We start from the raw sequence: 27,607 nt of genomic DNA, 5'->3' as shown, positions 1-27,607 counted from the left end.
GGTGGTTGGCCACTCCCTAAACCTTCTTTTTTAGAAAATTTTCCCACATGCTTTGAAGTAATATGAATGGGCTACTGACACAAGCCTCCGATGCGCCCTGCCGAATGATGTATGTAATCACGCCGCGGCAAACATTTGATCGTTTGGAGAAGCACTCAAATTTAACTCCATATCATCGTTATAGTCTGAGCACAGGTCAAAAGAAAACCTTCAATTGGGATATTTACGTGGCTTCATGTCAGCCTTTAGATTGACTCAAGTTGACGTGACAAGTTTGAGACTCTAAACTAGAGCAAACTGGAGACTCTTCAAGACTTGAAGAGAAGAGAAGGTGAGCAGAAACATAGGAAAGTTGGAATACATAAACCCAGTAATTTTTCTAAGGCAAAAACCATCCTATGCAACTACATGAGAAACAAAAAGAAAGAGACTATAACTGACGATACTTCCCCTGTACTAAACCCAAAATTATAAGCCCTACCACCCTGTGTCTGTGACTGTCACTACACATCTCTATACACAATCTTGTTTTGACTCACTCAGGCAAACAAAACTATCACCCTTTCTCATATTTACTCGTTAAAAGTTAAAGGAATCCCCTGGGCAAGGCTATAGTCCTAGGCATGCTCTGCTTTGAGCTGCTACCAGTCTTTAGTCTCCCAATACTCAACTTGCCACTAGATTTTTGGCGGCCGTAATCCTTCGATCCATCGTCTGTCCTAGACGGGTCATAAACAATAACAGGTTTATCAAGCTTTGGATTATCCGCAGAATTACCGCCAGATTTTGTACGAACGACTTTGGATATGCTGGCCGAATCATCTCCACCCCTGGAAAGCCTTGAGAATTTTCAGTTTGGAGGCCAAATTTAACAAAAAGAAAGATTCAAATATTAATGATGGTATGTAAGCCAACCTCTTTGAAGAAGAATTAGCCTGTTCTTGTTTGGCTGACCCTGACTTCGCTTTCCTTTTCCTTTTTTGTTGTCTGCTCAAAATGCACATCCCAAAGATATTTATATCAGATCAAAATAAGCATTAGGAAACTGCATGCATGAGACAATTCACCATATCGACCATTTTGCATCAAGGAAAATAATTAATTGGTAATCTATACACACCATGAGAATTATGTTTGTCATTGAATTTTAAAATTTTCGGAAACAAGCATAAGGACACTGATCAAACAAACAAGCATCTTAAGGAAACGTCCATGGGATTTTAGGAATGCACAAGCTTTTGTCCTATAAGGTTGTGAATTTAAATGTATAAACTTCCAATACATAGGTATGCACCTAAATTTCCCATCAAGGTAATCAGCAATCACTGCCTCTAGAGACGGCTTAACAACAATGTGAGCACAAAGCCAAGCGCCATTATCACCATAACACGAAGCACTTAACTAACCCACAAGTTACGCAAACACCTTTGAAACTGATCAAGTGCTTGTGAACAGGCAACAATAAACATGAAATATACTGGCTCGTCAACAGTGACAAATAGATTGTATGCATGAAGTTAATTGTTTGAAAATATGTGCTTTCTTACATTGCAAGAATTAATTTGCAAACCCTCTGGCACAATATTAATCCGTATAAAAACCTGCTCTTAAACATGAAATTTCCTTTGCATTATTACATTGGCCAAACTAGAGGAAACCAATATATATATATATATACACACACACACACATGTGATAATTCCAAAGTTGTGGCATTTAAAGGATCCAATTAGCTGACTTTATTCTGTAAGAAAGTAAATAGTGCTAAATATACGAAAATCCTTTTCCCACTATAGTCAAAATTGTCCACTTGCTTCATATACTAGTGTTAGGTAATGACCAAAAGTTGTCAATTTTGCCCCACACACACACAAAAAAAAAAAAAAAAAAAAAAAAAAAAAAAAAAAAAAAAAAAGAGAAGGAGAAGAAGAAGACTATTCTGAAAGGAAATGACCAATAAAAATATGAATACTTACATATCAGACGAAGCATTTGGTTCTGGAAGATCAGTCTCCTGGCCCTGTTTATAGTATCAGCACAATAACAGTATATAGGAGTAATTAATATATTTTCTTTTTGTAAAATAAGATGAAGTGAAAAAAAAAATACAATTTAAGGCAAAACACGCACTCCTGGTAAAACATTATCCCCAACCAGCTCCCAGTGTTCCTTTTGGAGGTTTAAGATTTCTTCATCACCGTCAGCATATAACACCTGTCATGACTGAAAAATTTAAGAACTACGACATGCAGAAACAAGGAAATGAAAGTTAGCGAAAAAGACAGATGGTGTGGTCATGACACAAAGACCGCTGATTTTGTCCAGGGATGATAGTTTGGTTCATCTTGATGTTACAGCAAGGACAAGAGGAGTCAGAAAGAGCATGGTCAAAGAACCAAGCCTGAGAAAGCACAAAATGGACTGCGATTTAACGGGAGAGTAGCCACAAATAGGTATGTGACAAGGAGGATGCACTGAGCCAAGCCCAAGTACTTGGAAGAGGATTATAAAAAATTTTGAAAAAAAAAAAGCATGTTGGGACTAGAGAAAGCTATCTCACCTGGTGCTTCTTTTTCAAAGGGTCATAAAAATTGACAACACCTTCATAAAACCTGAAAAATAAGAACTACCATATAAGAAAGCAAAAACAGGACCTTTATAATTGAGTGCCAGAGATGCCACTGGGGCAAAATATAAAAAATGCAATTCGTAAATGGCTCAATGAATACTGAGAATCATGTCCAAAAGGTGGTCATACATCCGGCAATCACATATTTAGGATCCTTAGGAACCATTACTTTCAGCCAAAGAACAGCATTGACAATACACTAAGGTAGCTAAACATGAAACGCTCCAGGATGGTCAAGTCATTTTGCAAAAATGGAGGCATTTCGTGCAAGGTAGACTTCAGACATAGAATTGGTTCCTGTACGAAACTATTCAAGCTAAAAATACAGAAAATAAAGATCTTCCACATTCCCCATCTTGCTCAAAAACCTTGGATCCATGAGATAGAGTTTTAATGGTAAACCCTAAGTCCTGAAATACTATTTGCAAAATCAAGGTCAGTAATAAGTGGAACTCCTATACTGCTAACTCTACCTAAAAACTCTTTTAGCAGCAAGAAGAAAGCTGCAATGAAACACAATATCCATCTTCCCCATTTCACCTAAACAGCATTTCAGCCATGATATAAAGAAAGAAAACTGAATCCATGTCTTTTGACACGACCATCAAACCACTCAAGATGATCAGAGATGACACAAAAGAACAACCCTCTATGTACTGCAAGAAGCCAATGTAATAATGTCATCAGTGCTTCATAGAAAGACTAACTGGATGTAGTCGCACCTACCCCTCCCTTTCTCCTTTTCATTCCTCATTTCCTCCAGGTTTGCAACACTTAGTAGTAGGATCATACTTGTGCTTGTCCTCATTGTAACAGTAATAAGATGGTCCGACCAAAGAATAAGCTCCACCATCCTTCCCAACCTAAAAAAGTATATCCATCTCCATTCCAACACCATAGTCCCCAACAAATGAGTCAAATCCCCCTCCCACCCACACAGAAAAATACATTTAGTAATAGCAACAACATTGGCCTCAACCTCGGTTAAAAAAATTTAACAAGATGGGCCACAGTAGACTCCACTATCCTTCCATAATCCAAACAGGTAGAACTATCCCAATTCCAACATCATAGGCCCATAAATGTTTTGTATTTGCTTCCATCCCTCCACCGACAGACACAGACTTAATGGTGGCTGTAATCAAGGATTCAATTTTATATCAAGCCAGTCCCAACAGACGCATGAGGAGAAGCACACAGAAGGATCTCCTGACATAGCCACTCAATATCATCAGCCTCCCCAGGTCATCATGTTACTCTCTCCCTCATGTACCAAAATATATATCAGAAGTTGACTGCCAAATAGTAAGTTACTTGCTTCTCTCTATCTCACCATTGGATGAAAACACTGCTTTAGAGTTCAGCTGCCCCATCTTTCCCAAAGTCCACACTCCACATCCTCTGCAACAGTCTACTTTTGATCCCTGCCCTGGGTTTGTCATCCTCTGACGAATCAGTGTTGGCTTCCTCATATGCTATCTGCCTCCTAGGTACTTTTACTTGCCTATGGTTATCCTACAGTTTTGGATTTGATTTCTCCGGCTACTAATCCCATCTTCTAGTTGAATTTCAAGGTTGATAGCCATAACAAAGTTCAACAAACACCTGATCCCCACATTTGGAGAACTTTAAACTTAAAGAGGCATTATCACTCTCGATCTAACATGCCTTAAGATTGGGATATGTCAAAATAAAAATATTAATTGCAACCTGCAGTATTAGTCACCAAAAGGCTAAGCTTTTTAACATATCGTAGTAAAAAACTTTATTGAGCCCTAACGTTTATAAACTTCTAGAAGGATTAGGTGATAATTTGAATCTCGTACCATAATGAATTTGAAAAGCATGACTGAACAAGAAAAATAAGTATTACAAGAATATTACAAAATGAAACATTATATTAGAGGTCCTTAAGTACTCACGTCTTGTCCAATGGCCACAAAACTTTTATTCTGCTACCAACCAATTGCTTGCCAAGATCAGGCTTTACAGAAGACTGCATTAAAAATATAACCCAAAGATAAAATTGATGAGGTTAAAAGTTGTAAAATATAACATATACTAGAAAGAGGAGGGTTTGGACACGGTACAGGAAATTCAGAGCTTCAATATACAAATAAGCCTTTGCCAAAGCTTTTCAATAGCAAGTACAGAAAACACGCAAAACCTTAATCAAAGCTTCTCTTTTGTGATGTTGAATTTAGTCATCTCCGCATTTATTGAATTTGGCATTTCAACCACTAATTCTTACTAATGCATAACAGTAGTTTCCAGATGATGGAGGTTTGATTTGCTTTCTTTCTTTCTATTCTTTTTTTTTTTTTTATAAGCAAATCAAATTCATTGAAAAGAGCAAAGGCACAAATATCTAGAAAATCACGAAAGCTAGAAAAAAGAAAGCAATCAATGGCAGCTGTCAAATGGAAGAGGGTATTAAGAAAAAACGCCTTTAAGCAACCTTCCTCATTTTCTCCTCCTCACTTAAATCTCTTTCTTCTTCCAAACCCTCAAGAATCCGTAAATCATCCAAAAAAAGCTTTTTCTTTTTGTCTACATTGCCAAAAACCTCCTCATTCCATACTCTTAAATCGACTTTCAATGCCTTAAGTTTGCAAGTCAAAATGTAACTCGAAGAACCCTGAAAGCAATAAGAAGTCCACCAATGTTTCACCCTATCCACAAAACCCCCTCTAATTTTAACCACATGTTCTCGAACTTCAAATACCTTCTACCTTCACGAAAGGCTCTGCAATCAAGAAGAATAGGGAAATAATCCTAGCACAGTCTAGGCAACCTCTTTTGGTTCAAATCAGGAAACTGGGCTTCTTAGCCAGAAGAAACAAGAAATCAATCAATTCTAGACTAAGATGGAGGATCCTTACTGTTTGACCATGTAAAAGGACCTTCTACAAGAGGAATGTCCATAAGCCCTACTCAAAAATGAAATTTGAGAACTCCACCATCGCTGGACATAAACGGGCTTCACCCGATCTCTCTTAAATCCCCCCCCCCCCCCCCCCCCCCCCCCCAAATGCACCGGGGCAAGTCCCACCAACTAAGTAAACAAGCCAATTCATCCCATAAGAGACTTCTATCACAATCAGAATTAGGGCCACAAGCACCTGCAAAATCCCAAGCAAATTGATCTTCGACATTTCTAAAGGAATAGGCGACAGAAAATTCCCCTTCAATTTTTTTTCCACCACCATACTATCTCACATTAGCAAAATCCAGCCCCCCCCCCCCCCCCCCCCCCCCCCCCACCCCTTCTCATAAATATAAGTCAGAGATATATGGATATATCCATTTCATATCAAAATGGATCCTTTCTTCTTTTCTTTTTTTTCTTTTTTTTTTGTATATCCTGTACCTTAGAGTCTCTTTTATTTTAGAAGGATTATCCTTGTCTTTGTTTATGTCTCGGGTTGGAACAAATTTCTATAATTCGTCTCTGTCTACGGATCAGACATCTTTCACAAATTTTATGAACAGAGGCCCTTATTTTCATATTTGTTATTCCTTAACTTAATTTTGAATTTACTTATTGGAAGAAAATAAGCTTCAGTTTTTCTGAAGAGTCAAATAACACGTCTTCCATTATTTGAGTAAATTTCTAACTCTAAAACGCTTGTCCCCTTCATTTAACCCTCAACTATTCCAGGATAAATATTTAGGGGTCATGGCAAACCGATTTACCCCTCCCCTTAACTCTGCTTCTGCTAGAATTGTCTTTCATAATTGATGGAGCATGCCAATCTTTTTAATTCCCTTTTACCTCTGTTGGCTGACTTGAGTTGAAAACCCACTCCTAGTTATGACTCGCTTCAATGGCTCTTCTAACCTTGATTTGAGGGTCCTACCCCCTTGCCCACATTAAAACCATCCCCACGACCTGATCAGAAAATGGTGACAACAGAGGTAGATCCAAACCCAAAATAGAGATCCTTTTGCCCCCTTTTACCACTACTGCCCAATCAGAAGACTTAGGGGTTACCTCATCAACAAAAAAGCCCATACTATGTGTGATAATAGGATCCGACTGTAATGACTTCTTTTTTTTAGCCTAACCACCCAAACCCAAGCACTTAATGTCGGTGATGGGGTCTACACCAGTGGCAAGAGTCTTGCCCAAGCCCGATAAAAATCCCAAACTGGAAGATTCATCATCAGAACCCACAACAAGGGGCCTAGAATTCAACACAATCTTCACTACCTGAACGCTGGCGAGATCTGATCTTAAAGATTGAACAAGAGATGGCTAAGCATCCTTCAGCGAAACCTTTGAGTGAGCGTTGGAAACAACATAGCAGACACCATCGTCCCCCGAAATGCCCTTCCCCTCTCCTCTCAACTAATTGAAGGCAGCTACAAAACCAACCGGCAAAGCACTCGGGAGTCCATCTGCCCAGATGGAGCTCGAGCTTGCACCCGCATAACCTACTCCATTACCTGTGCTCAAACCCAAGTTGAAACAAACCCTGGCCCGCGATTTCACCCTCCACTTAAGGGTGGGTTTGACCTTGGGCCAAATCATGCATTTAACATTGGCTACCTTGGGCCGAATCATGCATTTAACATGGGCTACTAATGAGCCCTTTCCTTATCTCCTGCACCTTTGGTTTGGCCCAACACCAAAGATTTGGGTTCAAAAACTCTTGCCAACGCCTTCGATACTGGGCACAACACCTTCCCCCACAGGTCTAATAATATTCCCTGACCCAGAAAGACTCAAAGCCCACATCCAGGCACTCAAGAGCCCGGTCCAACTCTCTTATCAGGCGTTCTAGCTAGGCTTGCAAGTCATGACAAAAACATGTCACCACTGATACACCTTGCGCTGCTCTCACCTTCTACAAAAAACCTGGACCTCCTCAGCTGTTGGCGCATTGTACCATCAACCCTGTAGTGGCATGGATGGTTGCAAGAGTCCAGTTGGTGATTGTTGTACTCTTCCCTAACCCAACTAGTACCTCCTTGGCACAAGCTTCATGGACACTGGAGGTCGCACCACCAAGCTTGACTATGACTGCCCATGAATAGCTTCCTCCGCGCAAGCTGCTCCATTATCACCTCCAAAGGTTGGCTGGAAAAGGTTTAAAAACTTCAGCAATTCTAGCTAAAATCCCGACCACCCATTCCTTCTGAAATAACCACCAGACCCCTCTGTCCCCATCCTCCATATTCTGCGATTGCCAGGTATCGTCCAAGCTTGTTTGTACAATGCTGAACAATATAAGCTTTGTTCCCCACCCTAGAGGACTTCAAAAACTCTTTCAAACCTCTGCTTGTTGTAGAGCTTCCAAAGTGGCCAACAACCAACTCACAGTTACTTTACCAAGGAAGACTGAACAGACGGTGCCTCTGCTTCTCTCAAAAACCTGTAGGACCAATACTCCAACCTTAAATGCAAATTCAATCGACTTTACCTCAACGAAAAGCCATCTCAAGAACCCCATCGCAAATACCTGAAAGGAAAGCGTGGATGACGCCTTTGCCAGAAAACCCAACACATAGAACAGACATGACACGATACACTGGTGAGAGAGAGAGAGAGAGAGAGAGTAACTCATTGTGTTATTATAGCCAGGAAGTTTCTTTAAAATAATATTTTATAGCCAAGAAGTTTCTTTAAAATAATATTTTAAAGCACTAATAATCATACCAAGTGACCAGTTGACTTATATTAAACCTTAATAATTTCCGTTAAAAAATCTGTCATCATAAAATCTTAATTCTTGTTTTCAAATTTGTGGGTTAATTTATTAATTCCTATTTCTAATCAATTGAGAAAATCAGGCAAGTCAAATAACAGTTCATATTAATTTTGAACAGTCAAGCAATAAGCTGTCACCATATTACTGTGGAACAAAAGTTTGATTCCTTCTACACCACTTATTAATCTGATTAGACAGCTTTTGCAATTTGTGGAAGCAATTAAATAGTCCTTGCAATAATTCTTCTAAGTCTAGTTGAAAGTAAAGCCCAACGACATTATCTGGACTAATATACATAAATTATATCAACTCTCAGGAATATATGTATGCATATATGTAAGTATATTCTTAATTATTTCCTTTCTTTTGTATGTTAAAATTCAATTGCCAAATTGATGAGAAAAATGAATAAAAAGAGCTAGAACAATTTCGCAGTCTAGGGAGATCTTTATAATTCATCATGTCAATATAGCCAAATAATGAGCTTGTATGGCTGTTGCTAGTATAAACTTTTATTGACATTGACAATCTTTTTTTTTTTTGATAAGTATTGACATTGACAATCTTCACAATGCTTATCCACACATGAAGACATCAACCACTAACAATTTCCACTAAATATCAACACACTGACCATACCATCAATAAAATTTTCTACACACCAGAGTAAGTCAATATCAACTTATATCCTTATACTAATTTTGTTTGACATAATAATTTTGTGCAATTGATCTAATAGTGAAGTTGGTTGTTGCTAAATAAAAGTTAAAAGTAGATATAGAAGATATTTCCACATTTTTCAGAGTTTTGTTGAGGTCTTTAACATTCAATTTCAGCAAAGGTATTACTGCTCTTGTTCTGTTGGTTCCTCGTGATTCTGCTTTCTCCTTTTATTTTTATACTTGGTAAGAATCTAACATACAACCTATCCCACATTTGGCCACCTAACCTCCATCTCAGGTGCTTTTGCTTTTCTCCATTATTTGCTGTTGAAAATGCAATTAACTCCTATGCTAGATGACTGTATTGATTACTATATTACGTAATTGTTAGAATCAAGATATGGATGACATTTTACTTATGCATGTCCTAGCAAATAAAAATAATAATAATAATAACAACAATAATATGTCTGAGTCTGGTAATCCAGATTTCCATGTGACCATTAAGTTACAATATTAGGAATCTAGTTTGTTTAGCTAAGCTTCATGTTTCCTTTACAGGGACATGACAATGATCAAGTAGAAGTATATTCAATTCAAAGAATATACCTGGTTAAATAAAAGGTATATAAATGAACTAATATTTCCTCAATGCATTACAAGCAGCAAAATTGACCATAAACCAGGACAATATGGTAACATTTTCAATTACTCATGGAAAATAAATAGCCCAGACAAACCTAAAAATTTTCCCAAAGATTTTCTTCTATATGATCAAACAAAAATAATGCAATACTTGGGATTAATTCTATTAAGAGATATGTCACCCTTTCACTAACCACACAAGTTACACTACAAAGCTGGTTACATACTCATACCTCTACCTTTACAGTGGTGTACTTCCTCCTGACTTTTGTTTTGGGGCTTTCTTCCAAGCAACTTTTATCTCTATTATTTAATTTAGTTCCAGACTTAGAAATCATCTACAAAATGGAGACAAGAGGGAGGGAAGCCCATCAACAAAAAGGGGAAAAAGGAAAAGGAAAACCAAAGGAAAGAGAGGATGAATAGTTGGGAGTTTCACATACATGAGCTGTATTAGAATTGGAAAGGAATAAATACCTTACCACCAGATGCTCCAGTAACATCCTTTTCAGAAGTAGTATCATCCCTCTTCCTTTTCTTGATATTTGTTTGGATTGACAACCTGTCATTGATATTCATCGTCCCTACATTCATATCTGACGGCTGCAGTGGTTTCTCCTCAGGAAGACAGGGTACATAAGATTCCTTCTCTGAAACTATTCCAGGAGCTAGAGTTGTCTCCTCATTGAACTTTGTAGTAATTCGAATTTTTCTTGAGCGCCCCTGTGGTTTTGCATCAGAGTTACTGGTAACGTCAGATTCCTTTTTCAAACTAAGATCTGCAGATTGTGGTGCTTTCTCCTCAACTGGAGCATTCAAGGACCCTCCCTTCAATCTTGAGAGGGAATTAGGATGAGTCACCATGTTCCCTTTTCTCTTTGGCCGGCCCCTTTTAGGATGGCTTGCATCAGGAAGTGAATGATCTGGGGAAGGAGAACCAGCAGTGATCTCATTATTTTTAGGTTGACAACCTGAGGGCTCAGTCACTTTTTCAAGCCTTGATAGAGTGGCCTTCTTGGGATCCAGGTTTTCAGAAGCTGAATCATCAAATCCCCTGTCATGAGACTTCCTTTGACGCATGTTTGTAGTTTTCCTTCCTGTACAAATCCAAGAATGATCATAGCCTTCCTCAGGATTCATTAAAGAATTAGGTTTCCTACCCCTTTTCTTTGGAACAGAGACTGGCTCAATTTCTGATTTGGCTGCCTTCGTAGAGTCTAAGTTGCCAGGTTCAGCATTGCTTCTTGCACCAATAATTTTGGAACGTTTAGTAAGATGACAACGCTGTAATCTTTTTGAAGAGTTCACACTTTTGAAAGTCTCGTCATTCCTAGTGCCATTACTCATCACTGATTTGAAAGTACCATCCACAGCTTGGCCAATTTTGGTAGGAGAAACAGTACCTGGAGCCAGACCTTCGTTCAACTGATCAACAAGAAGTTAAATTCTGTTTAGTGTCAAATAATCATAACAAATAATAGGAAATTGAAAATAAACTTCAGTAGACAATGACATGGAGATGGCAAGGGTAATTACATACCTGGCCTGGCTCAATTGGATCTGTCCTTGTTTGCTCATATGAATCTGTCATTTTTCCAAACTTGTTCTCATTGGCCTGAAGCACATGTATGGAATCAAACAGAACTTCTAGCCTAAGATCTTAATGCCATTCACAGACAATAGACTCATTCAGCATGATACTGATACCAAAAGATAGACCATATATCAACTGGAAGAGGAATGTTGCATAAATATGCATTACAACAGTACTGGCAGCATTTCAGTCATTACAACCAGAATGAGAAATAGATACTAAAAATTATTAGTAACTAGATTGGACATTTAACTCATGGCCAACTACTCAATCACATCTATTCTAATAATCTGCCAATTTTTCGAGATAGTTGACTTCATAGTAAAGCAATCCTGATCAAAAAGAATTACTTCTGACGTAGAAACTTTATCAAGAGCATAATAACACAGTATGTGATGTGGATGAGTACTAATTGACGTTCAGTCAGTAGGTTTTTTCTACTAATTTCCACAAATATGTAACCGTTATTCCAATGTTATCAGGTCAAGGCCCGTTTCAATATTTTTTGAGCCCCGTCTGTAGCAATGGAGAAGGTGCCAGGTTTGGGTCAGCATCAAAAGTGGCCGTTTGGTTTTGATCCACCTTCGGAGTTGGTGGTAGACTCAATAGAGAACACCTCTCGGAAGGATAAGGGTAGAAGGGAGCTTTTGAATTTGGAATACTCCATTATCTATGATGCAATGGGAGCATCATCTAGGCGCAGATAGGGCAAGACTTATGCTTGTTAGCGTTTGAGGGTTTTGGGCTTTGATCTCTTGTGAGTGATGGGTTGGCGGGTGTTTTTGGGTATTCTTGCTGTTTTTTGGGCATGTAATAGCCCTTGTGTATACAGACTTAGGGGCGCTTTACACTTTTTCAATAAAGTTCTTCATTACTTATCCAAAAAAATATTTTTGAGCCCTTCTCTAAGAAGGAAATGGCACCACTGTCAAAACAAGTTTAATAATTTAAGATCTTTTTAAGGTAAATAATTGTGTATTGGGAGTGAGAGATTTTTCCTTTTTTCCCGAAAATATGACCAAAGGTTATTTTGTGCATTCATCATGCCAAAACAACATTTTTTTTTATTAATAGTACTCTTTCGAATTTACCAACATATTTTTTGTCTCTCTTCCCTATTCCAGTGGGAGTGGCTAATCGTTTGGAAAAACTTCAAAGGGATTTCCTTTGGAAGGCATTGGAGATGAGTTTAAATTCCACTTCGTTAATTGGTCTACGAATTGTTCATCAAAGGTTTCGGGCCCGGGGGTGGGTTAGGAGTGAGAAATATGATTCAGTTTAATAGAGTTTTGCTGGCTAAGTGGCTATGACGGTTTGCTATGGAAAGAGATACTCTTTGGAGAAAGGTGGTGGATATTAAATATGGGAGTATGAAGGGTGGTTGGTGCTCAAAGGAGGTTGGGGGTTCTTTTGGAGTGAGAGTATGGAAATGTATTAAGAGGGATTGGGATGCTTTTGCAGCTCATGTGAGATATGAGGTCGGAGATGGTTCTTTAATCTTGTTTTGGCATGATGTGTGGTGTGAGGATCTACCTTCAAAGCTTCTTTTTCCAGAATTGTTTACTATTACGTGTGGTAAGGATACATGGGTGGAGGAGAATATGCAGAAACAAAATAGTAACATTATGTTTACTCAACCTGTACATGATTGGGAGGGGGAGTGGTTTCTAGATTTTTTGAAATGATGTATTCTCTTAAAGTAAGGTGCGGAGAGAGGATAAAATTTGTTGGATTCTAGCGCGAAGGAAATCATTTGAAGTGAGGTCTTACTACAAAGTATTATCTAGTCCTATACAGTCTTCTTTTCCGTAGAAGAGTATTTGGAAAGTTAAAATTCCTCCAAGAGTGACTTTCTTTGTGTGGACAGCAACTTTAGAAAAAAATTCTAACTTGGAAATTTACGCAAGATGAATATTATTGTGATAGAATTGTGCTATATGTGTAAGTCTTGTGGAGAGTCCATTGATCATTTGTTTCTACATTGTATGGTTGCTACAAAATTGTGGAATACGATGTTGCAACTGTTTGATGTTGTGTGGGTAATGCCACGATCGGTGAAAGAGATGTTGGGGAGTTGGAAGGGGTAAAAGGGCAACTGGTTGTTGATGCCGATTTGGAGAATGCTCCGTTGTGTTTGATGTTGTGTTTATGGAATGAACGAAATGCACACAATTTTGAAGATTGTGAGACTGGTTTGATTAACTTAAAGAAGTTAGTGATACAAACCTTGTTTATGCGGAGAGTGACGATACAATCTATATCTGAGTGTTCATATTCTGATTTTTTAGATGTGTTCTTTCTCTTTGGATTAGGGGTTTCATATATACATCCTGTGTACTTTGGGTTGCGCCCCTCTGCGCTTTCTTTTTTAAATATACTTTACTTATCAAAAGAAGTTGTTATTCACTAGTAAAACAATGCTATTATGTGATTTTCTCTTGAATAATTTATTTTTTATAAGTAATGTATATATCAAACAGCGCAGAGGGGCACAACCCAAAATACATATGATGTATACAGGATACCCCTAATCCAAAGAGAAAGAAGAACACAAATCTGAAAAATCAAAAAAAGTACAACCAAACAAAAGTCAGCGTCACTCTCCACATAAACAAGTTTGTAGCACCAACTTCTTCAAATTAAGCAAACCAGTCTCACAATCTTCAAAACTACGTGCATTTAGTTCCTTCCATAGACACCACAACAAACACAAAGGAGCCATTCTCCAAATCTGCATCAACAGGTGTTTGCCCATTTGCCTCATCCAACTCTCCAACAACTCACTCTCCGATCAAGGCATAACCCACGCAACACCAAACAGCTGCAACAACGTGCTCCACAACTCTGTAACAACCTTACAATGCAAGAACAAATGATCGATAGACTCTCCACAAGTCTTACACATATAACACCACTCCATCACAATAATATTCCTCTTACGTAAATTATATAAAGTTAAAATTTTTCCTAAAGTAGCCGTCCACACAAAGAAAGCCACTCTCAGAGGAACCTTAACTTTCCAAATACTGTTCCAAGGAAAAGAGGATTGTATAGGAATAGATAAAACCTTATAGTAAGACTTCACTTCAATGATTTCCTTCTCAAATGAATCCAACAAATTTTATCCTCTCCTTCAAACCTTACTTTAAGAGAGTACAACAGCTCAAAAAATCTAGAGACCACTTCCACCTCCCCAATCATGCATAGGTCGAGTGAACAAAATATTCGAAAGAATGGTACCATTTTCTATCTGTATATTCTCCTCCACCCATGTATCCTTATCACATGCAATAGTAAACGACTCTGGAAAAAGAGTCTTCAAAGGTAAATCCCCACACCACACATCATGCCAAAACAACACTTTAGAACAATATCCTACCTCATATCTCACATGATATGCCAAAAAAGCATCCCATCCCCTCCTAATACATTTCCACACTCCCACTCCATAAGGTCCCCGTACCTCCTTAGAACACCAACCACCGCTCATACTACCACATTTAATATCCACCACCTTCCTCGAAAAAGCATCCATGTCCATAGCAAACCGTCATAACCACTAACCCAACAAAGCTCTATTAAACTGAATCATGTTTCTCACCCCTAACCCCTTGAGACCTTCGGTGAACATATCTTAGACCAATTCACCAAATGAAACTTAAACTCATCTCCAATACCTCCACAAAGGAAATTCCTCTGAAGTTTTTCCAAAGGATTAGCCACTCCCACTGGAATAGGGAAGATGGACAAAAAATAGGTAGGCAAATTCGAAAGAGTACTTTTAATCAACGTTAACCTCCTGCCCTTTGATAAATACAACCCCTTCCACCCCGCCAATCTAATTTCCATCTTCTTAATAATGCTAGTCCAAATATTAGAATCCTTATACTTAGCACCTAAAGGAAGACCCAAATACTTTATAGGAAGCGAAGCCACACCGCACCCAAGAATGCTAGCCCAATTCTCCACATCCCCTACAGGAACAATCTCGGACTTGGACAAGTTGATTTTCAGCCCAAAACCGCGTCAAAACAGAGCAACAAGTATCTCAAATCTTGGAATTGTTCAACATTAGGCTCACAAAAGATCAAGGTATCATCTACAACTAACAAATGGAACACTATCATAGCCTCCTGATATCTCGAGCCCACGGAGAACCCAGAAAGACGCCCGCTTTCCATCGTTGCAAACATCCTACTTAAGGCCTCCATCACTAACACAAACAGTAAATGAGACAAAGGATCTCCTTGTCGTAGTCCTCGAAAACTACCAAAAAACCCCGAAGGCAACTTATTAATGAGGATAGAGAATCGGACAATTGAGATGCAATGAGCTATCCAACATCGCCATCTCTCCCCAAAACCATATCTCTACAACAAGTAAAGCAAAAACTTTAAATTAACATAGTCATATGCCTTCTCCAAATCCAATTTACAAATAATACCCAGTGCCCCAGAGAGAAGCTGAATATCCAAGCATTCACTAGCCACCAAAACAGAATCCAAGATTTGTCTCCCCTTGATAAATGCAGTTGGAGAATGTGAAACAATCTTCCCAAACACTAACTTCAACCTGTTTGCCAAAACCTTCGAAATGATTTTGTGCATTCCACCTATTAAACTGATAGGTCGAAAATCCTTGACCTCCACCGCTCCAGCTTTCTTCGGAATAAGCGCAACAAAAGTAGCGTTGAGACTCTTTTCGAATTTACCACTGTTGTGAAATTCATGTTCTGTATTCAATTTTGTGTTTCCATTTGCTTTTGATCATTCTACCATGGCTATTTAGGACATCTACGCATTTTTTTTTCAGAATTGTGGTTGCTAGTCAAAAGGAAGAAAACTCAAAGACCACAGGAAAAAGACTGCAGGAAAGTGAGTCCTGCAACAGCAGGTGAGCCAAAACTTAAAAGAACTGGCACTATATGTTGACTGTCTCTCATTTGAAAATCAAACGGAAGAGGAATCTCAAAAAAGAGAGCAGTACAGGGTCCTAACACATGTTGAGAGATAAAATGAAGACAAAGAAAAATTAATAGGGTCTAGATTCAGCAATAAAAGAAAAATACTCTGTATAGCTTCCCAGGGGCATGCAAAAAAATTGATAGTACAGATAAGGATACCAGTCAGCTTGAGATAGTTTCATAAATGAGAATTTGAAACGCACCAAATGCTCCACAGCCTCCACATAGCCATTGACATGTTCGTGTTTGAGGGGATCAGATCCACTTTGGCATATAGAAGTGACTATATGAGAATAGTCATCCAAAGCAGTACCCATAGACTGCACTGCTTCCTTGAGATAATTTTTAAGCTTAACAGCACAATTAGTGATAACTTTCTCCCCCAGTTTCCAGGAAATAGGTGAAACATTCTGAAAAAACAAGTAAACCCAATAGATAAGATCCATTTGACAAAAGAAAACAAGATGAAGAAATGTTAAGCAACTGAGATTACCTGATATTCCTTTCTTACACTAGCTAAAAGAGGACTGAGAAGATCCAAGGAAATTTCTTCACTTTCATCTATGATCAAGGTCATAATCATTTCCATCGCTGAAAATACAGCATGTGGGTGGTTGGACCTTGAGTTGAGCAAGAACAAAGACTCAGTTGTTAGTCATTTGCAGAATGTGAATGAAGTTACAGAAAACTGAAATATAACATTCCAAACAATCAGATGTTAATCACTTGCAGGAGGTACGTGCAATAACATACCCAATATCCTAAATTACACCATCTACAGCACCCTGCTAACGAATTTACATTGTTACCTTTGACATCATTATCAAAAGTAAAATTTTAGCACATTTGCCACCCTAGGACAAGCTCGATCATTTTTCTTTATTTTTTTTTATAAGTAAATGCAATTTATTAAAAAGCACAAAAATGTGCAAGCCAAATACCAAGTATAGAAGAGAAAAACCTAGCTAGTAGAAGAAAAAAATATTAAGAAAAACATGAAGACTAAAAATAATTAAGTCAAAGACAATTGTCCAGTGATAAAGAGTCTTGAAGAAAAAATCCTTTAGATTCGCCACCATCCATTCACGGTCTTCAAAACACCGATAATTTCTTTTCCTCCAAATACATTACATAATGCAAGACGGAACAGGCCATGATTTGGTAGACCTGGATGTTAACGAACAAAGATAAGTGTGTTGCACTCACTAAACTTTTGTTCCTTTTCAAATACTTCTAGTTACTTTCTCACTGTAAATTTTGCAGTTATAGGTAGGAATACTCAGAACCGCTGCATCATGTGATTAACACATGAATAGTAAAGGTTGACATACTAAAAAACTCAAACAACTGAGGGCTTCAGAACTGTGCCCATTATAAAGGTAACACACAAGACACATCACACCAGAAGACCCCAAGGTCAACGAACAGCCAATGTATTTATCCCTTCAGTAAAATAATGTGGTTTTTGCACCCTGGTAAACGAGTTAGCTTCTTAAACGGGCAGTCCTGAACCAAATAACAATCTCTACAAAGACTTCACAGTACAAATACCAAGCTAAGAAAGTTCAACATCTCTAAAATTCCAATATAATGAGGAGCTCAACTCCACAAGAATTGCCCCAACTTGTCCATTGATAAAAACAAAAATCATGCAGCTAGGCACTTTTTGCAGTCCGAACCAATAACAACCTCTACAAAGACTTCACAGTACAAATACCAAGCTAAGAAAGTTCAACATCTTTTTTTTTATAAGTAATAATTTATTAAAAAGCGTAAGGCGCCCTTTAGTACACAGACAGTATACACAAGCGGCTCCAAACGAGCAGGAAACCCAAAACCCGACAAGCCCTCAAGACTATGTTTGGTAAGCTTTTTAAAAAGTCTTCTCTTCTCAGACACAAACAAACTTTTCAGAAAATACATACCAAATGTTTCAAAAAACAAAACACAATACACTTTTCAAAAATAAAATACAACACACTTTTTAGAAAACTTCCCACACCTTTTTATAGGAATACTTTGAGAAAACACGTGATTATTCTTTCAGGCGTGGAAGCTGAGTTGTTACTTCTAAAAAATTAAAAAATAAATAAATAAATAAAGAGGTTGCCACACGGCCAACCGCAAGGGAGGAAATGGGTGGCCGCCCAAGAGAAGATCTATATCTTTTTCAACTGTTTAAATTTTTTTAAGTAAGAAGCCCACCTCCACACTTCAAAAAATAAGCATGCGTTTTCTCAAAATATGCATGCTTGAAAACACTAAACACTAAAAGGTTTACCAAACTATTTTCTTCTGTGGACGTTACAGACAACTCTTTTCAAATGTGGACTTCACCGAAAACACTTCTAAACTTTCCATCACATCAAAAACTCTTTTCAAACCAAAATACAAAAAAACACCTTGCCAAACATACACCAAATAGCCCTTGCATTATTCCAAAACTCCAGCTATACTTCCTTCGAGTACTTTTCCTAATTTCCGACTTTCTCTTCCTTAAGAATGCTGATATTACTCTCTGTATCGTCTACATTTATGGCCTTAGTTATAAGTATTCCATGGATGAAATAATTACCCTCAAATCAATGCGTGTCATATTCTCTGCAGAGCACCATCACTCACTAATGAACAGTGGATACATAAACATTGATAAGCATAGAGCTTTCACCCTTATAACCCATTTTTTACTATAAAAATATATAATGACGAGAAATAAACCCTCAAATCAATGTGTGTCATTGCTTTCTCATCAAAAACACCAGCATAGTATTCTAGTGCTACAAACATTTCAAATATACACGTGAGAACTTTAACCATCTCACAGAATGTACAGTTCTACTTAAACAAAATCTAAAAGCATAGTCAAGGACTTCACTAGCAAACACACAAGTGAAACAATATGGGCTCGTTCGGTAATGCTTTTTAGAAGGCGCTTTTTGCTTTTTGGTTGAGATGTGACATAAAGTTGAAAATAGTTTTGAGTGTTTTATGTGTTGAGTTGTTCGTTAGTGCTTTTGTTTTTTTGCTAAAAAGCAAAAAAAAAAATCATAATAAGCATTAGTAAACAAGCCCTATATGTTTATTCATGACATGTTCAACAAATAAATTTGCGACGAGAAAACTCCTACGATTTAAATCAACATATCAAACTCGATTTTAGTGCTGCACGTATGTCGTTATGTAAGTTTATATAAATTTATGCTAGTTATGTATGGAAAAGAAAAATAAAGTCATAGACGTTAGTAAACTTCAAATTCTGTGCAAATTTCAGTCAATCTAGACACGATATGATATTACAAGAGTTTATGGAAGTTCACAAAACTTTCAATCACCAATACAACCAAAACAACTTCTTTTCAGCTAAGTATTTAGCAAGAGTAGAGCGCTAGAAAAATAATAAACACCATTGATAAGGCTCTTACCTAATGATTTTTAAGAAATTTTGGAACATTTCAACAACTAGCACATCACACTCAAGGTCCAGCATCACCAAGCATGACCTGACCTTTGCAACAGTATCAAGAATGGAAACTGCCTTCGTATAACAGCGACCGGACACATGAGACAATTTTTCAAATGCTGCTACAGTCAGCTGAAAAATTTCCTGTGCATCAATGAATTGGAGAAGCAATCTAAGTAAGGACCCAAAGAAAAAAAAAAATTAACCATTAATACTGATGAAAGTTTATCGCCTCAAAATAATTTTCATATGAGATTCCAGTTTTAATCTGAGAATATTTACAACTGTAATGACCTTCATTTGCTGATCATTATAAGGGGCATCTGGTGCTGTTATCCTTGTAATCTCGGTGATGCAAGATGCAACTGAAACCTTCACATCCATTTCAGCATGCCTCAAAAGTTCATTAGTGATCAGTGCCTTGATTGAGGGCCAAAGAGCATCTTTCATTGATTCAGATGGTGCTTGCTCCACATTTGCTAACAAATTCTCTACTTTCTAAAAGCAGAATGAAACAACTCAACTAAGTCTTAGTCCCAATTAAACACAAAATGAAAGAAGAGGATGAGAATTTTGAGTCATGCCAACCATCAAAACAATTGAAGGAAAATCAACAATTATAAACCGGAAAAGTTTTCAGAACCCTTTTTTTTATGAATAATAATAATTTTGTAGAAAAAAAAAAAGAAAAAGAAAAAGAAAAAGGCAAAGCCCTTGTACACAAAGAGTATACAAGAGACCCGAGGCCCTAGATGCTACTACAATTCATTTCAGAACCTTGAAAAGAATTCAAGACAAACCTCGCACATTTCCAAGTTAAGACAGGTTACAACAGATGAATTGGATCTTATCAGACTGAAGGGAGTCATGAAACAACTAAGGCTTTTAGACACCCCCCCCCCCCCCCCCCCCCCCCCAAAAAAAAAAAAAATAGAAGAAGATAAAAGAAAAAGGAAAGTAGAAAGAAGAAACCTTTTTATCAAATTTTAGTCTCATGAGTAAATAGAACAGCAAGTAGCCAAAGTTCCAACAATACTGTGATAAAAAAATCATCGTGAAGCTAATCAAATATTATTCATTTAATAGAGAAAATTCATAATACAAAAAATTCCAAAAAGGAGCTAGATACAACCAGACATTTTCTAAATGTAATCTAACTAAAAAATATATTGGTCAGTCCGGGTCCCACCACAATGAGTATGCATTTGTATAATATTATGTGGGTAGGACATAACTAGTCTACAGTACTATATAAGTAGATCATTTTCAAGTGAGGTTTTTTCAGATTTTTATGAAGAAACCCATTGACAGTATTAAGAAGTTCTAGACAATGTCAATGGGCGACTATTGGTACAAATTAACAGTCATGGAAAACCTGCTTGTTATCAAATAGACCCTACTGCAATAAAGTGGGCTTCTTTGGTGTTTCCTCCAGTGACCATGAGTAGCATACAGTTTTGATGCCATTAGATGATTTTAGGGTACTTCAAGTTGCTTCCTTTAGAGGAGTAAAAGAAGACTATACATTTGCAACTATTTTATTGAGAAAATCTTAAGAAACATCCTTTCTAACAAATCCCAACCCAGATATTTTTCAAGTCCTTCCCCAATCTCAATTTGAAAGCCTATTATCAATGTGGGAAGAGAGAGAGACCAGTCAAAAGTTTCTGCATGAGAATCCTTGAATGTATGAAGGACATTCAACTAAATACAGAAACCTATTTCTTACCAATGATTATCCCTGCCTCATAATCCAACTAGTTTTCATTGCAAAAGATGAACCTTGGGCAATTACTAGATATATCGAAAGTGGAAATTACTTTGGATGCAAAAAAGAATATATCTTGCCATCATGCAAGGAGATATGCAACTTATTTGGAGCAAGCAATTACTGAGCAAAATAGCCAGATGTAGAACTGAGGTATATAAGATGGAACTCTAAACCCCAGCTAGCCTGCCTTTTATATGAAACAAAAATAGACAAAAAGGACTAAAGTTTCTAACAACTATAAAAATTCTTTATAAAACCCCCAAAATCCATTAGAAAGCTCCAAAAGGAAGATCAGGAAAGAATTCAGTTAACAATAGCCTCAATGTCCAACTCTGACTTTTCAAAAAAAATCTTGATAAAGGAAGTGAGAGGAAGTGAGAGCTTTAAATACAGAAGAGAAGTTGAGGAAATCCCTGGTTATCAATGAATTGGAAAAAGTCACCCTAATGGAGGAGATTAGTTGGCGGAAAAAGTCTAGGGCCCTTTGGCTTAAAGAGGGTGATAAATGCACTAAGTTCTTTCATCAGGTGGCCAATTCGAATAGGAGATATAACTCCATTGAAGCTCTGTCTGTAAATGGTTCAGTCTCTTCTAATCAATCTGCCATCAAGGATCACATTGTCCAATACTATGATTGTTTGTTTTCATATCAGTTCAACTTGCGACCTAAGCTAGATGACCTTGCTTTTGATTCCATAGAAGTGGTGGAAGCCGCTAGGCTAGAGAGCCCGTTTGAGGAGGAGTTTCTTGATGTGGTGAAAGGTATGAATAGTGACAAGGTGCTTGGGCCTGACAGTTTTTATATGGCTTTCTTTCAAGCTTGCTGGAATGTTATCAAGGTAGACATTATGGGGGTGTTCCATGACTTCTATACTCGTGAAAAAAGTCTCAATGCCACCTTCATTGCCCTCATCCCAAAGAAATCCAAGGCTATTGACCTTAAAGACTTCCGGCCTATTAGTCTTGTGAGTGGAGTTTATAAGATTATTGCCAAAGTTCTTGCCAATAGATTGAGAAGGGTTGTAGAGAAGATTATTTTGAAGCCCCCCCACCCCACCCCACCCCAAAAAAAAATGTGTTTGTTCAAGGTAGGCAAATCCTTGACTCTATTCTCATTGCTAATGAATGTGTGGATAGTAGAATCAGATTTGGTGAACCATGGGCGATTTGCAAATTGGATATTGAAAAGGCTTATAATCACATCAATTGGGATTTCTTACTTTATTTGCTGAGGAGGTGTGATTTGGGGGGAAAATTGTGCTCTTGGATAGCACATTGTATTTCTTCAGTGCACTTTTCAGTATTGATGAATGGCAGCCCTTCTGGTTTCTTTAGTAGCTCCTGTGGTCTGAGACAAGGTGATCCTCTTTCGCCTTATCTTTTTGTTATTGTGATGGAGGCCTTAAGTAGAATGCTATCTGCCTCTATGAAAGAGGGTTTTCTCTCAGGCTTTTCTATGGGGTCTAGGCTTTCGAGTGTGGTTAACATCTCACACCTATTGTTCACAGATGATACTTTGGTTTTTTGTGGGGCTAAGCTTGACCACCTCCGTGACCTTCGTGCCTTTTCTTTTATGCTTTGAAGCTGCCTCCGGACTGAAGATCAACTTGGCCAAGTTAGAAATGGTCCCTATGGGTATTGTTGAGAATGTGGATGGATTGGTTGGCATTTTGGGTTGCAGGGTTTCTTCCTTGCCTTTGAAATATCTTGGTCTTCTGTTGGGGGCCTCCTTTAAGGCCAAGTCTATCTGGGACAGAGTTACTGAAAAGATAGAACGTCGTTTGGCTAGCTGGAAAAGGATGTACTTATCTAAGAGTGGTAAGGTTACCCTTATAAAGAGCACACTTTCCAATTTGCCTACTTATTTCTTGTCCCTCTTCCCTCTCCCTACAAGTATTGCAAATTGCTTAGAGAAGCTTTATTGTGATTTCTTATGGGGTGGTCTTGGTGAGGAGTTCAAATTTCACCTAGTCGGCTAGTCCAATGTTTACTCTCCGATCTCTGAGGGAGGGTGGGCTTTCGGAAATTGTTGAATTTTTTTTTTTTGATAAGTAAATTTAGTCTTATTGAAAGCGCAAAGCGCCCCTAAGTACACTAGAAATATACAAAAGGAAACACCTAACTAAGAATAGAAAAATGAACAAGGAAATCAGCAAAGCTAATCGACAGTGGTGACCAAAATGCCACCGTCCAAAGATATAGCGTATGAAAAAACGAAGCTAAAATATCTTCCATGGAACTCTCTAAATCCTCGAAACACCTAAGATTTCTTTCCTTCCAAACACACCAAAAAATGCAGATTGGTACCATCTTCCAAATCACAGCACTCCTTGGCCTTCCAAACTTCCACCAACAGGCAAATAAGTCGATAACTCTTCTAAGCATAACCGAAGGTGGTCCACAAATTCCCCATCTCTCTTGCACAAGCAACATCTGTCCACAATGATGATATGCCTCTTCCTGAGATTGTCCACAATAAGGATCTTGCCTAGGGCCGCCGACCATGCAAAAAAAAAGAGCCTAAATCCGCCACACACTCTTCCAAGGGAAGCATCTACCTTCAGAGCCAGCCAAGGAGCTGAAGAAGGACTTGACCTTGAACAAAAATTTCTTGGAAAAGACCCACCAGAGCCTATTTGCACGATCTCTACTCCCCATTGCTGAGTGCAACACCTAGAAGAAGAAAGCAAAGATACTCACTTCCCAATCATGCGCCTCTCTAACAAAGCTCACGTTCAACCGCGCTCTTCTGGGAAAATGGCTTTGGGGCTATGGGCATGAGAGAGAGGCATGGTGGAGAGTTGTGGTGGACTCCAAATTTGACAGCTTGTGGGGTGAGTGGTGTTCTAATGAGCCAGCTGGTTTGTATGGGGTAGGGGTTTGGAAGAATATCATAAGGGGTTGGGGGATGTATTCTAGCCATACTAGGTTTGATGTGGGAGATGGCGTCAGTGCTAGATTTTGGCATGATCTGTGGTGTGGGGACAAGGCCCTTAAAGAAGCCTTTCCAGACTTGTATGGCATTGCCCATATATAGGATGCTTCAAAAGAGGCTCTCTTGATGTATTCTGGTGACTCATTTCAGTGGAGCGTAAGCTTTGCTAGAGCAATGCATGATTGGGAGATGAATGTCTTTGCCTCGTTTTTCAATTTGTTGTACTCAGTTAGAGTTAGACGGGATGGTGTAGACAAGCTTTGGCGGTCCCCCTCCAAAAAAGGGTGATAGATCCTACTATAGTGCCCTTCTTGGTAACGATGTCACTCCTTTCCCTTGGAATAGTATTTGGAAGATGAAGGTTCCCTTGAGGACAGCCTTTTTCGCTTGGTCGACGGCTTTAGGAAAGATCCTTACTATGGACAATCTCAAAAAGCAGCATATCATAGTAATTGATAGGTGTTGTATGTGCAAGAGGAATAGGGAGTCTATGGATCATCATCTACTCCATTGTGAAGTTGCTTGCGCCTTATGAAATGCCTTTTTCAGTCGTTTTGGGCAGTCTTGGGCGATGCCTAGTAGTGTTCTTGACTTGTTTGCTTGTTGGTGGACTAGTGGGAAAAATTCGGAGTGCTATTTTGTGGAAGAAAGTACCTTCCAGTCTCTTGTGGTGGAAAGAAATTACATAAGTTTTGAGGACCGTAAGAGATCATCAGCGAAACTTGAGTCTTTTTTCTTTTTTACTCTTTTTACTAGGACAACTGCATTTGTAGCTCCTTGAGAGCTTAGTTTTCATAATTTTCTTGTTCTGTTCTCTCCTCATAACAAGTTGTTTTCATCTGTATGCTCTCTTTATACTTGAGTAGTGCTTTTCACTTTTAATGATAATTCAATTACTTAAAAAAATAATAAATAAAAAACTAAATCTTCGACTAATGAAAATCCCAAGAACACTCCAAAGAAGGTGATCCTCCAAAACTTAAACTCTAGAAAGATAAAAAGTCCCAAGCTTCTCAGACTATCGGGCATAACCTAGAAAATGCCCAACTTGGAGAATAATTTCAGCCCACAATAAATGAGAGACTGTATTTTCCTATAAGAGCTTATATTGTATTATTGTGATGGAATGTTTCCTTAGAACATTTCCGTGGGACATGGGGTGCTAGTCAGAGACCATGCTTCTTCGCAATTCATAAGGGAAACCATGCCAACATCATTATCTAGGGTGGAAAAAGGACTGGCAAACTAACAGCAGCTGAGGCATCCAATAAGCTTCTCTTATAGCACTTGACATTTCATATATGAAGTAAATGGATGTTACAGATAGGATGATGGGAAAGCGGATTTCCTTGCTACCATACTCAATGTTTCTTCTTGTCCTATAAGCATCTTTTTGTTTTGTTGAATATCTCATCCATGTTTTGCTTTTCATTCTTCCCTCATATATTTTTTTTCCAAGAATTCCAATTTAATTAAAAGACCAAATATGCAAGCAAAACTCAAACAAGAGAAAAAGAACATGATAAATATCTAACATGTACAAAATAAAATCGCAATGCATTGACCAATAGGAAAAGAATATTGTGGCTCCACAAAAAAGAAAAGTAGGTGTTCTACACCCTAACCCTGAGGCATACAGTAACCACTATTAGTAACAAAACACGATGCACAGTAGAATCCATTCCTTGTTTATTTTTTCTTACAAGGCATAATAAATTCGCTCTCAATTTCACTTAAAGTTTCCCACTTTTGTTCATCAAAACTCATTTGAATGATTTAGACTTGGAAAGGCTCAAAATACAAACAAACACACATAGACAAGGTGTTTCAGATAAACACTTCCATTTTAGGAACCAAAATTGATGACAACTGGAAATACACACATGAATCTGCATCATGCAAAAACATGTTAATTTAGGCATACCATACAATTGATTCAAAAAAAAAAAATCACCAGTGTAGCATCAACTAATGAAAACCTTACATTGATTTGATAAACAAACATGAACCCACTTAAAATAAACAATACAAACAACCAATTGGATGGGAGAGGGGAAGAAACCAAACAACATTAACAATCTTAAATTTATTGGGACCACAACATTACTTTCATCAATCAGTTATCAATTATACAGTACCCTTATTTCACTGAATCCACATTCCAAGAATTTGCGTATTTGTGGATATACTCATTTGAAATACCAAACATCACAGTAGGCAATTGGGAAAAGAAAATCCCTATAACAACACCAACCAATCCACCAAAATCAACACCGTGATTAAATAAGTAATCATCAACCCGTATCAAGTCATCATTGACTCAACATTGCAATGAACAAAACCCTCACTGAATTCACTAATACGTGTTTGCATATTCCCAGTTAAAGATAAAACATGAACATAATAAGCACTTGGGAAAGGAATACCCAAATACTAACACCAACAAATTGATTCAATAATGGCTCATAAACCCATAAAAAAAACTCACACTCAGACCAACATTCCAACACATTCATGAAACGAAAAGAACCCAACAAGCTAATATTCACATAAGGGAAAAGGGTCATTACATCAAGAAGATTGAGGAGCTCATCAACGGAGGAAGGCGGGTCAAGAAGCTTATTCCCAGCCTCCTTAAGCTGCTCCTCAAGGTCTGACTCAGAGGAAGTCATTTTCAGCTAAAAGCGCTTGCAGAATTGCACTGAAACTGAGACCATGCAAAGCCCTAGGAGACTCAGTGACCAAAGAAAATGGCCGAGAGTTAGTACTATTACAACTAGTACTACCAACTCAGCTCGGCTGAGTTTATTTAGGGATTTTAAGCTAAGTGTTCAGCATGCAAGCAGAGACTAACAAATAAGGCTGTTTCGGATTCCGCCCATTTTATCCATTTTCGCTGAATTTTGGGTCTCAAATCCGGTACTGGGTTTTTTCATTTTTCTTTTCACGTACGGCTTTATTTTTTGAATAATGATAGTTGTACACAAAGTGTACAACAAATGTACAACACCCCTTCACAAGGGGTGGCCCCCACACACCGTAGAGCCCACCCCTTGTGAAGGGGTGTTGTGCATTTGTTGTACACTTGGTGTACAACTATCACTCCCCTTATTTTTTTTCCTTTTTCTTGCTGTTTTGATAGTGATCGAGTAAATACTATCGATCGGATTCGGATCATCTCAAATTATTTATCAAATTTAAAAGAATATAAATAGATGATTATGAAAAATTACT

General features: G+C 37.9%; 1 protein-coding gene across 5 annotated transcripts; it reads right to left on the bottom strand.

Annotated features, from left to right (window-relative positions):
* Nucleotides 1-155: 155 nt before the first annotated feature.
* Nucleotides 156-27,218, bottom strand: LOC133863059 (sister chromatid cohesion protein PDS5 homolog C-like). 5 transcript variants are annotated; one of them, XM_062299036.1, is made up of 15 exons: nt 26,944-27,214; nt 19,962-20,165; nt 19,630-19,811; nt 16,701-16,827; nt 16,411-16,617; nt 11,191-11,265; nt 10,811-11,075; nt 10,128-10,747; nt 9,884-9,988; nt 4,552-4,625; nt 2,561-2,612; nt 2,131-2,214; nt 1,977-2,020; nt 916-987; nt 195-839 (listed from the first exon to the last, which is right to left on the bottom strand). In XM_062299036.1, the coding sequence occupies exons 1-15, from the start codon at nt 27,043-27,045 to the stop codon at nt 587-589; spliced, it is 2,466 nt and encodes an 821-aa protein (XP_062155020.1). In that variant the 5' UTR covers nt 27,046-27,214; the 3' UTR covers nt 195-586. The 5 variants fall into 5 exon arrangements, with proteins under 5 accessions (XP_062155018.1, XP_062155020.1, XP_062155017.1 ...); XM_062299034.1 differs by having other exon boundaries at nt 156-839; nt 9,890-9,988; nt 10,128-11,075; nt 26,944-27,215; XM_062299033.1 differs by having other exon boundaries at nt 10,128-11,075.
* Between the last annotated feature and the right edge of the window lie 389 nt (nt 27,219-27,607).

Source organism: Alnus glutinosa, chromosome 3 (genome assembly GCF_958979055.1).
Source record: "Alnus glutinosa chromosome 3, dhAlnGlut1.1, whole genome shotgun sequence".
In the NCBI taxonomy this organism is placed as follows: Eukaryota; Viridiplantae; Streptophyta; class Magnoliopsida; order Fagales; family Betulaceae; genus Alnus; species Alnus glutinosa.
Note: the sequence above shows the minus strand (reverse complement) of the source record. Positions and strands in the feature narration are given on the sequence as shown.